The sequence below is a fragment of the Myxine glutinosa genome, chromosome 14 (assembly GCF_964187855.1).
Source record: "Myxine glutinosa chromosome 14, kmMyxGlut1.1, whole genome shotgun sequence".
Lineage (NCBI taxonomy): Eukaryota > Metazoa > Chordata > Myxini > Myxiniformes > Myxinidae > Myxine > Myxine glutinosa.
Genome location: NC_136274.1, coordinates 70,530,260 through 70,544,664, shown reverse-complemented (window position 1 = coordinate 70,544,664; position 14,405 = coordinate 70,530,260). Strand labels below are relative to the sequence as shown.

Below are 14,405 nucleotides of genomic sequence, written 5' to 3'. Positions count from 1 at the left end.
CTGCACTTATTTTGTCAATACCTTTCAGGATCTCATACATCTCTATCAGTATCATATCCCCTCGTAACTTCCTCCTTTATAATGTGTGAATTCCTCTGTTTTTCAGCTGCTCATAGCCGAGTCTAGCTAGGTCCGTAATCAATCCAGTAGGCCTGCACTGAACCCTCTACATAGCAGCTTTGTCCTTACTCAGATGTGATGATCAAAAACGCACACAATATTCCAGGTGAGGCCTTACTAAGTTATTATCCAGTGTTAACACTTCCTCCTTTGAATTATATTTCTTGATTAATCACCGTGTTGGGCTAGCGAAATATAATTCAAAGGAGGAAGTGTTAACACTGGATAATAACTTAGTAAGGCCTCACCTGGAATATTGTGTGCGTTTTTGATCCCTGGTGTTGGGCTAGCGGCTAGGGTGCCGGCTTAGGATCCTAGGATCCTGGGTTCGAATCCCGGTCGATCGCTGAATTAACGCCAGGGGGGTTGACTCAGCCTGTCATCCTTCCGAGGTCGGCTAATTGAGTACCAGTTCACTGGTAATTCCCTGTTTGTCGTTAAAGGCGGCGAAAAGGGTTGGCGTCAGGAAGGGCATCCGGCCGTAAAACATTGCTTCAAAAAGGGGACCAAAAAACAACAACAACCACGGTTCCCGAAAAAGGCCAACCCCCGCTTGCGGGGAAAAATGGCCTCTAAAGGTGGTTATATAATCACCGTAGCTATTACCACCTCTCGATCCTTTTGCCAAGCGCTCCAAGATTTCCACTTGCTTTGTGGAATGCTATTTATTTCTCTTAATTAGCTGGTCTCTGTTATTTTCTTAACTCGCCTTTGTTTACTCCTATACTGATGCGAGTCTGACTGCAGTCCTGTGATTTTATACCAAATAAATGCTATCTGCTTCTCCCTAATATCCCTCATTATCTCACTACTCAACCACCACCCTGGCGTTTTTCTACCTCTAGTTTCACACCTCATTGGAGTGCACTTACTCTGCACTCTACACATTTTCTCCTTGAAGGTTTCTCGTTTCTCCGATGCCGATTGTCCTCTTGCTAGCCTGTCCCAATCTAACGCACCTGTCTGTGTGCTCATATCCTCAAGGTTGGCCTTCCTGAAATCTAATAGCCTTACTCTACCAACCTGCACTGAACTGAGCTCTACTAACCTTACTCTACTAACTTCCCCCCCTCCCCTTCCCATGCCTCCTCCCCCCAAGCCCTCTCCCTCCCACAGATCTCCCGATGTCCCTGCTCTCAAATGTTGTGTTTGTGCTTACCCCTCTCTCCCCATCTTGTCTACAACTCCCCTTGTTATCTGTTTTATGTCTTTTTTTTTTTGTGATTAATGTTGGCTCTTGCACGAGCCTCGACCTTGTATACAAAAAACAACAACAACGACAAAAAAAAAAAACCTGAACTTTAACTCTTCGGAGTTAAATCCTTGCACACTCTATTTTATAATCACTTGTCCTTAAATGCTCCCCTACCTCCGCCATATTGGGATCATTGCTTTAAAGGAGTTCTAACACTGCATTCTCCTTCGTGGGTTTATCTACAAACTGCGTTAGAAGGCAATGCTCAGGTAAATGTTATAAAATCGTCATCTGCTTGAAACCACTTCCTTGTTCATGGACCCAATCTATCCCTGGAAAATTTAAATCCCCTATAATCAAGAGAAGTATGCATAGCTATCTATGTGAGTGTACATGTGCTTGTATTTGAACTTTAAAGTAAAAAAAAAAAAAAAACCCAAACGATGAAAAAAAAAATTTTCTTCTTCTTCTCCTCCCTTCATAATGGGTGTGGTCAAAGTTCTTGTAAATTGGAAAACTTGAAAGTTGTTTCTTGCTGTTTGCCTATTCCATCTTTTTCCTTTTGAAGAATCCAACCTAGAAAGAAGGTGACAAAAACATTTCAGCATACAATTGCAATCGAGTTTCATGTGTAAGCAAGGAAATCCCGTTTCATGAGTTTAAACTCGACGTACTTTGTAGAGAATTGCGGCAATCAATGCGAGTAACAGCAGTCCCCCAATCGTAGCTCCGATGATGGTCGGGATGTAGTTGGAAACCTGTGCTGTCTCTGCTACAATGAACAACTGAAAAATACGCGTTAAAAGTTTCATATTATTCATAATGATGGAAGATACCATGTTGATTGAACGATGAGCAGGTACCACAAAGTGGTCTACCTCGGTACGTGAAGCAGAACATGCAAATATAAGTATTTTGTGATGCAGCCAACATTATGTGATGATAAAAATCCAAATGTTATTTCGTTGAGTTGTTCATTGTGACACACAAATAGAAACAAACGAAAAATAATCTGAAATGTGACCTTTTTTTTAACTTGCAAAATCGAAGATTATGCGTTATTCTGTTTGTCTGTCGCCGACAGGTCACAATTTTAAACGATCTTCAAGAAACTTCACCAGATGGTAGAGTTGGTCATGAGGAAGAAGCCTATTGATTTTGAGGTCAAATTTCCAAAATTGACATTTTTCATCCGATTGACTTGAAACAACAAACAACACCATGCATTTTAAGGCCATTTTCCCTGCTAGAGCGGGGGTTAGCCTTGGGGTCCCCATGACAATCTTCTCCATTTTGTCCTATTTTCTGCATCTCCCCTTGTTAACCCCCTTGCCCACATTTCTTCTTCCACCATCTTTAGCCAAGTCTTTCTCGGTCTTCCCCGTCCTCTACTTCCTTCTACATTCATTTCCATCATTCTTCTCAACCAATCACTTTCATCCATCCTCAACACATGACCAAACCATCTCAAACTGTTTCTCTTCACAGCATCCATCACAGGCTATATTCCCATCATCTTTCGCAATTCATCATTTGTCTTCCTCTCTCTCAACGATACTCCGCACATCCACCGAACCATTCGCATTTCCACCCTTTCCAGCCTTCGTTGCTGCTTTACGTTCATTACCCATGTCTCGCTCCCATAAATCGGAACACTTCTCACACATGCAGCATACACCTTTCCCTTCAGCTTCAACGACACTCCCCTCCTCATCAGCACGCCACTCAGTTCCCGAAACTTCTTTCATCCACATCTCACTCTAGCAACCGTTGCCGAGTCTGATCCACCTTCTCCATTCAGCATGTCTCCTAGGTAGCAAAATGTTTTCACACCTTCCAGCTTCATGCCGTCTCCAAGATCCAACTCAACATTTCCTCCATCTGCAGCTACCTCTGTGCACACCTTACACTTGAATGTAGCTGCCACACTGGTTAATGACCCTCTCAGACCACTACATTTTTGATGAACCCACTCAGCGCACATTGTACATTGAATGGAGTTCACTCCGACACCCTTCCTGCACACATCACACGGCCGATTGACTTGAAAGTTAAACAGTATTTTGCATATTGATTCACTAAATTGGGAAACCAACTGTCTTTGCGGTCAAAAGGTCAACTCAAGGTCAAACTCCTAAAATCTTCAATTTTCATCCAATTAAACTGCAATTGCATAGTGCATCGCTGAATTGGGAAAGCAACTGTTTTTGAGGTCGAAAGGTCAAACGTCCACTCATAGTAAACTTCTAAAATTATAAATTTTAGTCCGATTGACCCGAGCTTTGATCAAGATCGTCAATTTTAGTCTTAATGAAATGGATAATTTCATGTATCCATGTTAACTTTTTGGGGTGGGGGTTGGGGGGCTGGATTTTTCTAAGTATCGTGCTCTGCATGACATTTTTCTTGCTTGTAATTTGGTAGGTTTGGTCAACTCAGAATTCCTATATGAGTGCAGAGCTCATCGTCAAAGCTAATGATGATCATCACTTATATTTCAATCTGATGGCCAAGTAGCCAGAAACATTTTCGTGGATGGTGGCCCTCCTCTAGGTCAGCTGACCCGTACAAGTCGAGAATATAATAAAGAATGTGTCTTGTGGAGACGCTGCAGTTTGACATGAGATTGACCATCTGACATGAGGAAGCAGCTTCCTGAGCAAAGAGTTATGCTAGGTGGTTTGCCATTGCCTTCCCAACAGTCAGTCGGCCGAAATTTGGCCGTGGTACCGGCGATAACTCAATTGGTCTTCATGAAGAACACCCTTGGATCCTAAATTTGGATCCTAAGGGATGCATTTTGCTGCCTCACCCTGCATGCGACATTCCAGGATGGCAGTTTATAGGTAGGTCGAGATTCAAACCCAGGCTACACAGCTCAGAGGCAAATGTGACGTCCCACCCTATAGGAGGCTGTAATGATCCACATAATGTGCTATGTGCATTCTGTGCATTAGCCCAGATATTTAAACATTTTAATTACAATATAGTCCAGAATATGTCAAATGAAATCAAGACACAAATTGCAGTAGAATACAACACACACACACACACACACAACAACAGGCATTTTAAGGCCATTTTCCCTGCAAGAGCGGGGGGTTACTGCAAGGGAAATTGCAGTGGAATGTAAAACATTAATACGGTACAATAGTTTGTGTATTGTTTTGTAACATTGGCCTGTGCCACAAGAAAAGAAGAAAGCTCCCTTCCCATTGTGATGGACATCATCATCTCGGCTTTCAGTTGATAAAATATATTTAACTGATCCAATTTTGTTTGACTTGTTTAACCTTAAAATCCACTTATCGCAGATCCAGACCGACACTAGCTTTCATGAACACTTCCATTGTGTCACTGTTTAAAGGGATCCTGTATCACAATTTAATAATTTAGCCTTTTTTATTTATTTAAATAAAGTCGTTCCAAAGTTATCCATGATAAATCTGCATCCAGATTCACCAGAAATGGCGAAGACAAAAAAATAAAACGAACATCTGTACACATCGTCTTGTTTCGCTAAGCGATTTAAAAAAAAGAAAAAAAAGAATGGGACAACAAGCTTCTCGGAGTTCCAACTTTTAAATGAAACTTATTTACATATGGTCTTCACAAACTACTCCAAAGTGATGAAGCTAAAAAAAAATGCAGATAAAATGTGAACAAGTTTGATTAACAGAGAAAATCAGATGATTCTCAGTTGCATAGTATTCAACCTTTTGCCTAATTACCCCTAAATCACTTCAGGAGCAAATTATTTATTTTAAATGTTACAAAATAATTGTGATGTTTAACTTTAAAATGAAGCTCCCCTGCTTATTTGAGCTTTAAGGTGCAACTCGCTTGGTCAACCAACAAGGCAAGCATGAAGAACAACGAGATTTCCAAAGAAATCAGACATAAAGTAGTGGAGAAGCACCGTTCAGGAGAGGGTTATCCCCGAGTACAGTGAAATCCATCATTAAGAAGTGGAAGACGTATCATACCACCAAGACTTGACCCAGATCAGGTTGCCCATCTAAACTCAGCAGCCGGGCAAGCAGGAAACTGGTTCAGGATGTCACTGTAAATCCAACAATGACTTTGAAAGATCTACAGTGCTCTATGTCCGAGATGGGAATCGGTGTTCATCAATCAACAATATCCTTTACCCTTCACAAAGCCGGCCTGTATGGACAGGTGGTCAGAAAGAAGCCATTACTGAAAAAGACTCATCTAAAAGCTCAAATGGAGTTTGCGGAAAAAAATTAACATCTTAATGATACTACGGGCATGTGGAGAAACATTTTGAGATTAGACGAGACAAAAATCAAACTATTAGGTCTAAATTCAAAGCGTTACGTCTGGCACAAGCTCAACACTGCACGTCACCCAGTCAACACCATCCCTACTGTCAAGCATTGTGGTGGCAGTATCATGTTATGGGGCTGATTTTCATCAGCAGGGCCTGGAAAACTTGTCAGGGTAGAAGGGTCAAAACACTGTGCAAAGTACAGGAGAATCCTTGATGAAAACCTGCTTGAGTCACCCATGACTGTGAAACTTGGTAGGAGATTCTCATTTCAGCAGGACAATGATTTAAAGCACAAAGATAAGGCCACACTGGCACAAATCTAAACCTCTCTTAAATGATACCAGTGTTTAGTTTGATCTATTCAATTATGAATGAATAAGTTCATTTGGAAAAATTGTTTCCACATAATTCGTAATTCATCTGAATGTGGCATTATTGGTAGGGGTGAATACTTTTGCAGGCCACTGAATGTACAAATTTAATAAAACTGATGGCACAAAGAGAAAAACAAAGAAAACAATCACTTGTTTGAAAAATATCCAAGGGACATTATACCGAGAACTTATTTGATTCCACTTGTTTCTTGCATTTCCATACAGTGGCACGTCTGAATGTATACACTGCTGCTTATCAATCCGTTGTACACAATAACATCTATTTTGAATCGGTGTGCATTCCCAGTTTGGGTCCATCTATATATTTATGCACTTACTAGGAGGTGAAGGTGTGGGAAGCTTGGAGGAGGTGGAGCAAGTGAAGGGAGGTTTTGGGGAAGGAGGGAGGGCTTTTAGGTTTAGGAGAAGAGGAGCGAAGTGGAGCGAAGAGGCATGCACAGAATATACAGGAAGCAGTCAAAATTAGCTTCATATTTACGTCTGTTATTGATAAAAAAAATTGTCCCTTTACTTGTTCAAGCCAAGTGCAAATCGTAACCTGTATACCAAGAAACGTACCTGGTGTGTCGTGGTGCTAGTTTCACTCATTGGCTTGAAAATGCTGTGGTCGAACGTGATGTTAGTTGAAGAGCAAAGTTGAACTTTGGTACTTTTTATCTGCAAAAAGAAACGAACATTCACTTTTTTTTATGGCATCCACAACACACATCATATTTCCGGGAGACAACAAAGCAAGTTATTGGCTCTTATGGATCTGTTGTTGGCTCATAAGAGCCGTTTCCACCACAAGGACAATGAAGGCTTTGAACTTTGACCATCAAAGGCCAATAATCCTAATTTGTCATTGGAGGAAAAGGCTTATTGGTCAAAGACTAATCAACCTGGTGAAATTGTTTGCAAACTACTTAGATGGACAAGCACTGGCGCATTCATGTAGAAAAGGTTTTACAGAACTAAATCAATAGTTAAGTGATTACCATTCTGAGTTCATTGATGAACAAGGTTCCGTTCACATCCAGCACTACTGAGCTGTGCTGCAGTGATACATTGGTGCACGTGATGTGTCTGTATCTAGAACGTGCACAGCCCTGCATTCAAAAAAGAAAGGCATGGCTTAGCTCCATAAAGACGCATCTAAAAGCTCGAATGGAGTTTGCGGAAAGAAAAAAAAACATCCTGATGATACTACGGGCATGTGGAGAAACATTTTGTGATTAGACGAGACAAAAATCAAACTATTAGGTCTAAATTCAAAGCGTTATGTCTGGCACAAGCTCAACACTGCACGTCACCCAGTCAACACCATCCCTTCTGTCAAGCATGGTGGTGGCAGTATCATGTTATGGGGCTGCTTTTCATCAGCAGGGACTGGAAAGCTTGTCAGGGTAGAAGGGACAATGGACGGTGCAAAGTACAGGAGAATCCTTGATGAAAACCTGCTCGAGTCACCCATGACTGTGAAACTGGGTAGGATTCTCATTTCAACAGTACAATTATTTAAAGCACATTTCTACATCACCACTGAAGGCATTTTTGCTTTTCCATTGAAATGCAATTAACATGCTCAGTAATCAATTGTACCTAAATATTTATAAAATAATCCTAGTCTTATGTTTGATACATGTCTTCTTCTTCTTCTTCTTCTTCTTCTTCTTCTTCTTACGTATGCAGCACGGAGTGTGGTTTGCACATTATTTTCTGGGAGACAACTGTGCTCCTATGCCTGCAGGATGGCCTTGAGTTACCTGTACTCACCTCTAAGCCATCTCGCCTGCATTTGAAACCCGATCCAGTTATGAATTGTCATCCCTGTGTTCCACAGGCAGGAGGATTTATCAATGTGTGTGCCGTCCCACGAATGGATGTTAAACTGGGTGTCCCATCTGCTGACATTAGTTGGTGGATGTCACAGATCCCTGTCGAACCCACTGTGTCCTTTGCGAAGAGTAGGCAAGATATCACCAATTTAACGTTCACCAATGGGACATCCAGTTTAATATTCATCCGAGTGACGACATACACAATGATCCCTCGCCCTGCGGGTTTATAGCTGAGTTGGGATTTTACACCAGGATAGACAGCTCAGGTGAGCTTATATACCTGTAGACTGGTCTGGCAGCCTTGATAAAAAATTTTTACAGCGTTGGGCAATGCTGTCTAGAACAGCATTTGTCTGTATGTCCACACAAATATCCACCAATCAGAGCTGAGGATCTGGTCACATGACAGGTGGATGACATTTAGTAACTATTACAGTTGCATATTTTACTAAAAGGAAATATAATAACCACCTGTGGAACGTTTTGGGGTCCCAGCGGGTATCGTAAGGTAGGTAGAAGGTTTCACAAATTCCTCTATGCAATTATGATTTTGAAATGCTATCGACACGGACCGTGCTCCCGAATACGGAAGTGAACAGATGACGACGGTTCATTGGTCTGATAATATCTCAATAAAATCGTGATTTAACATTATATTTTGATACATTAATACCATAGTCTTAATTTGTGATGGGAATGATGAATAATGCTGTTTGGAATGAAAATATAGAGATATTGAGTCTAAAGCAGAATGAAGAAATGACGTAAGGGTTTACATCCGTGACATTGGCGGATTCCCCATTTGCAGTTTCGCCATTGACTGGATATAGCAACATTCAGACTGGGTACGTTTTTGTCCAAGTCTTTCACGAACCTGTTGTCAATGCACCGCTTTACACAAAAAAGGTATATAAACAAATCCCTGCAACTACAAACCAATCACCCTGTTCCCAATCATCAGCAAGGTCATGGAATCCATCATCACTTCTAATATTATTAAATCCTTCTTCTCCAATGGCTTGATCTCTGATCATCAATTTGGATTCAGACCAGGTCATTCTACTCTGGACATGCTGCTTCTGCTGTCTGAACAATGGATGGAGGGAGGTCTTCAATGCCAAACAGGAAATCAGAGCCGTCTCCCTTGACATATTTTGTGCCTTTGATACGGTCTGGCACCCTGCTCTGCTCACCAAACTTTCCTCTTACGGTACTCATGGAAATCTCCACGCATGGCTCATGGACTTCCTCTCCTGTCGTAGTCAATGTGTGGCAATAAATGGAATCCTCTCATCTCCCCTTCCTGTCCAGGCTGGAGGTCCTCAAGGCAGTGTTGTGGGCCCTGTGCTTTTTCTGGTCTTCATTAATGATCTTTCCGACTCTCTGGAAAATCCTCTACATATCTTTGCTGATGACTCCACTCTCTGCCGCTCCATATCTCAACCCTCAGATCGACAGGCAGCAGACTCCTTACTCTCTGCAGACCTGGACAAAATTACGAGCTTCTCAAACACATGGAACATGTCTTTCAATCCTGACAAATCTCATGCTCTCACTTTGTTTCTCCAAAAAGACCGTCTGGAAAACCCTCCCATTTACTTTCTCAACAACCCTCTTGAAGAAGTTCTGTCACTCAAGCTTTTGGGTCTCACTATCTGCCATGATCTTTCCTGGGAAAACCACATTTCAAATCTAGCCTCCAAAGCCAGTCGCTGTCTGGGCATCCTCCGTCGTGCAAAGTCCTTTCTGGGCACACCTGAGCTCCTCACCACATACAAGGCCTTTATCCGGACATTGATGGAGTACTGCTCTCCCCTCTGGGCCGGTGCTCCTGTCTTATACCAATCTCGGCTTTACGTTGTAGAAAAAAGGCTTTCAGAATCATTACGAGCAAGTTTGTTCACCACCATCTCTTATCTTTCCCCATCCAAAACCTTGATCTTTTCTACCCCCACTAATTCACCCCAGATCCACCTTGTTTGAAATTCCAAGTTCTTTCCTGGAAGTCCCGGCAGTGTCCATATGTTTTATACCTCTCCCACCCCCCCTCCTTCCCATGCCCCCCCCCCCAAAGCCCTCTCCCTCCCACAGATCTCTCGATGTCCCTGCTCTCAAATGTTGTGTTTGTGTCCTTCCCCCTCTCTCCCCATCTTGTCTACCGCGCCCCTTATTTTGTGTTTTATGTGTCGGTTTGACTTTTCGTGTGATTAATGTTAGCTCTTTCACGAGCCTCGACCTTGTATACAAAAAAAGAAGTTATCGATGGATTTGGACGAAACTTGTTGGACAGATTGTGTGTGTGACAAGAAAGAATCGATTCAATTTTGGTGAAGATCCGGATCCGGATGCAGCTAGTCCAATTTTTTAATTCATTCTCCACCATTGAGTGATACGGCCAACCAGGCGGAGTTATTATTCTCTCTACTGAGTGCCTGTGTCTAATCATAAATTACATTGCTAATGTTTATATAATCTAATAATAGCTCTTTTAAAATCAAAATGTATCATTTTGACTTGTAATTATGGTAAAGAGGATTTTGTGGCCCATACACTGTAGCTATTTGAGGGCCGGAGCTGCGGCAGCCGACTGGTTATCTTAGGTTACCCACCGTTGCTTTACATTGATACAGAGTGATTGCAAAAGAAATGTTCTCACAATGTCAGAATGCACTTGGTCCAGTGTTGCCACAGAAGCAATTTCCTTCATCTTGCACTTCTGTTGTGCCGGGGGAGGGAGAGAGTGGAGAGCATACAATTAGGGAAAACATATTGTTTCCGGTTTCACAAAGGATGGGAGCATTACATGCATGATGACATAAGCATGATGGGCCATTTTGTCTGGTTCTGTGTCTAACTTTGTTCTGCACAGGAGAAATGTTACGAGTCGAGTTCCCATTCAGCTGTCTAGTCTGAGCTGCGTTCTGTATCGGTCAAACCCATCGACACCAATAGATGGAAATGGGTGAATCCCATCGTCGCCCAAACCTGGATCACGGTGTCCTTCAAATATGGGAGCGTAAAACCAGTTGTCCATCTACATTTTGGTTGTGGACGGTGTCTGCGGTGTCTTTTGAAAAGAGTGGGCAGTGCTCGTGCCATGCCAAAATCCCCCGTTTGGAGTTGGCCTTATAAATAGCATTTCCTGCTTCCGGTGGAAGTGCTTGGATGTGGATTTGACACGAACGTTGTGGGCCGAATGGTTACTCGTCTGTCCTCTGTTTCCTTATGAATTTGCTGAACTTACAGAGGAAAGGTTCCGGTCTACGCGGCTCAAACTGGATGAAAGATGAGGCATGCAGGATAAATATTTATTTATTTATTATTATTCCCATAGATCAGGTGGTTCCTCCCATGGAACACTCATGTTATTACAGCACAATTAAACAAGCACGCAAGGCCATTTGGGCAACAACATAATTGCAAAAAACCGTATGATAGGAATCCTGCACAATGATGTTAACATTCATTTTTTCTGTACAAGAGCGAGGCTCATGGAAGGGCAGTTTTTTTTTTTTTTTTTTTTTTTTTTTGTATACAAGATCGAGGCTCGTGTAAGAGCATCAATGTAAGCACATCAATGCTTACATTGATGTCAGCACATTAATCACAAAAAAAAACGGACACAAAACATACAATAAAGGGAGCAGGAGACAAGATGGGGAGAGAGGGGAAAGCACAAAAGGTCAGCAGTAGAGAACAGCGACATCGGGAGATCTGTGGGAGGGAGAGGGCTTGGGGGTAGGAGGCATGTGAAGGGGGGGGGGGGGGGGGGGGTGAGGTGGGAGAGGTATAAAACACATGGACACTGCTAGAACTTCCAGGAAGGAAAGAAGTCGGGATTTCAAAAAAAGTGGATATATATGAATTGAATGATGGTTTTTTTTTTTAAGGCCATTTTTCCCCGCTAAAGTGGGGGTCTCTGTCCATAGTGCACTGTAGGACTGCTCTCCTCTATAGGCTGGTTCTCCTCTTCATACCTGTCTCTCCTCGATGCTGATGAATCCAAATCCATCAACATCTTTGGCATCGTAAGATCAGGATCTGGGGTGAAATTAACGGGGGTAGAAAAGATCAAGGTTTTGGATGGGGGAAGATAAGAGATGGTGGTGAACAGCTGCTTTAAAGACCTGGAGGGAGGAGAGGGATTGAAGAGAGTGAGGGAGTTTGTTCCAGAGGCGGAAGAAAAGAGGAGTGAAGGTGAGCAGAGAGTCTTGATTTTGACAGTTTAACCATAAGAGGGTTGCTGGCAGATCTTGTGCGACCTGTAGGACTATTTGGGGGACAGAGCCCAGAGAGAGCTGGGGGAGCAAGGCCGGAGAGGAGTCGGTAGAAGACAGAAAGACCACCAAGCTGCCTGCGGTGAGTGAGTGAGAGGCCCTTGGAGTTAGCTTCATCGCAGGAGATTCCAATGATTCTGAAAGCTTTGGTTTCAGCAGCGTAAAGCCGAGCTAGGTGTGAGGCAGGAGCACCAGCCCAGAGGGGAGAGCAGTATTCCATTGAGCTCCGGATGAAAGCCTTGTATGTGATGAGGAGCTCAGGTGTACCAAGAAAGGACTTCACACGACGGAGGATGCCCAGTCGGCGACTGGCTTTGGAGGCCAGCTTGGAAATGTGGTTTTCCCAGAAAAGATCATGGCAGATAGTGAGACCCAAAAGCTTGAGTGAGAGAACTTCTTGGAGAGGATTGTTGAGAAAGTAGATGGGAGGGTTGTCCAGACAGTCTTTTGGGAGAGACATAGTAAGAGTGTGAGATTTCTCAGGTGAAATGGACATTGGCGTAGCAGGGCAACAATTGGGCACAACTGACAAGGGAATATACGAACAAGAGAAGCAGAACGAAGGGTTCATGTGGGTATTAAGGATCATGGGTCACGAGGTAGCAGTGCATCGGTTCTCAGAACGGATGCTCTAACCACAACACCACCAAGTCTGGTAATTGCCCTCTGACAAGGTCAGAGCCAGGGGTCATTAAAACAAGCTCTGTCCGACCGACCGATCATCCGTCCATGTACTTTTGTGCACACATTATTTCAAAATCCGTTTTACATTTAGCTTTAGTTTGCACAGATCATTCCTCATGCTACCTAAAAGGTAGGGAACCTGGAATATCAGCTCCTTGTTTTATTTTGTTTCCTGCTGCAGAACAAGAATTTCTGGCAATCAGTGCTTACCTTGTCGTCTACGTAGTTGACTTTGAAGAGTGTTTTGTTGTCTGCCGTAACCGGGATCCAGATGTCAAGAGTTGCGAGGACGTCCATTGAATCAACACTGTCACTGGGCCTCAAGTAATTGTCTAACTTCAAAGACAGACATTTCAATGGTGATAAACTAATTCTCAGTCATTTACTAAAACATATACACATTTTCAATCCACAATCTATCCAATCAATGTAACATGGAGCTGTTGCAAAAATTGACAATACTAGGGCATGCCCGTACTATATCTATATCTAAAATTATATCCCCCCCTCTATTTACATGAAATGGTTTGGTCCATGAAATGTTTTGGTTCATTCGCAACGCCAAAGCGAACGGCGAACGCTTTACATGAAATGGTTTGGTTCATGAAATGTTTTGGTCCATTCGCAACGCCAAAGCGAACGGCGAACGGCTTGCGAGAACAGTGACAATCCCCCCGGGGTTTTAATTAGTTTTAAAACATCGTTTAACGCCAACATAGCGCCAACATAGTTTGCCGACGGGAAATAAATGAATACGCTCTCAAATGTGCCATCCGAGGCAGAGTGTGTTCGCCACGTTCGGCACACGCGATAGCTCGCTGCTCTCTGATTGGTTGAATCGTTTTTTGGACATAGCTCGGTATATATGGCTTGAACATGGCTTGACAATATAAACATTATTATTATCTTTCTGGTTATTATTAAAGTCTAATATTTTGAACCTTTTAATCTAGGAGTCATACTTTCTTATTTTTCTAGTTATATTTTTTAGGGACAGACTTGACAACCAACTCTCGTTATCACAAAATCTTTACCAGTGACAGTCTTTTGTGTACAGCACAAGCCCACTGGGTAGCACCATTGGTGGGGGGCGTGGCTGTGCTGCTGATGCAATGCCCCCTGCTGGGTAGCACCATTGGCTGGGGGCGTGGCTGTGCCGCTGATGCAATGCCCCCTGCTGGGTAGCACCATTGTCTGGGGGCGTGGCTGTGCCACTGATGCAATGCCCCATGCTGGGTAGCACCATTGGCTGGGGGTGTGGCTCTGCCACTGACGCAATGCCCCCTGCTGGCGAAAACCATTGGCTGGGGGCGTGGCTGTGCAACTGACGCAATGCCACCTGCTGGGTAGCACCATTGGCTGGGAGTGTGGCTCTGCCACTAACGCAATGCCCCCTGCTGGGTAGCACCATTGTCTGGGGGCGTGGCTGTGCTGCTGATGCAATGCCCCCTGCTGGGTAGCACCATTGGTCGGGGGCGTGGCTGTGCCGCTGATGCAATGCCCCCTGCTGGGTAGCACCATTGGTCGGGGGCGTGGCTGTGCCGCTGATGCAATTCCCCCTGCTGGGTAGCAGCATTGTCTGGGGGCGTGGCTCTGCCACTAACGCAATGCCCCCTGCTG

General features: G+C 43.5%; 1 protein-coding gene across 3 annotated transcripts in view; it reads right to left on the bottom strand.

Annotated features, from left to right (window-relative positions):
* Positions 1-1,340: 1,340 nt before the first annotated feature.
* Positions 1,341-14,405, bottom strand: part of LOC137439888 (integrin alpha-X) — a 175,630-nt gene continuing 162,565 nt past the window's right edge. For 2 of the 3 annotated variants that reach the window (XM_068136092.2, XM_068136093.2), the window contains 6 exons: positions 12,996-13,121; positions 10,481-10,540; positions 6,982-7,092; positions 6,563-6,661; positions 1,990-2,100; positions 1,341-1,891 (listed from right to left, as the gene is read on the bottom strand). In XM_068136092.2, the coding sequence (XP_067992193.2) occupies positions 1,859-1,891; positions 1,990-2,100; positions 6,563-6,661; positions 6,982-7,092; positions 10,481-10,540; positions 12,996-13,121 (540 nt within the window). In that variant the 3' untranslated portion in view covers positions 1,341-1,858. Of the gene's footprint in view, positions 1,892-1,989; positions 2,101-6,562; positions 6,662-6,981; positions 7,093-10,480; positions 10,541-12,995; positions 13,122-14,405 lie in introns of those variants that run through there. The other variant, XR_010987014.2, reaches the window with a different exon arrangement.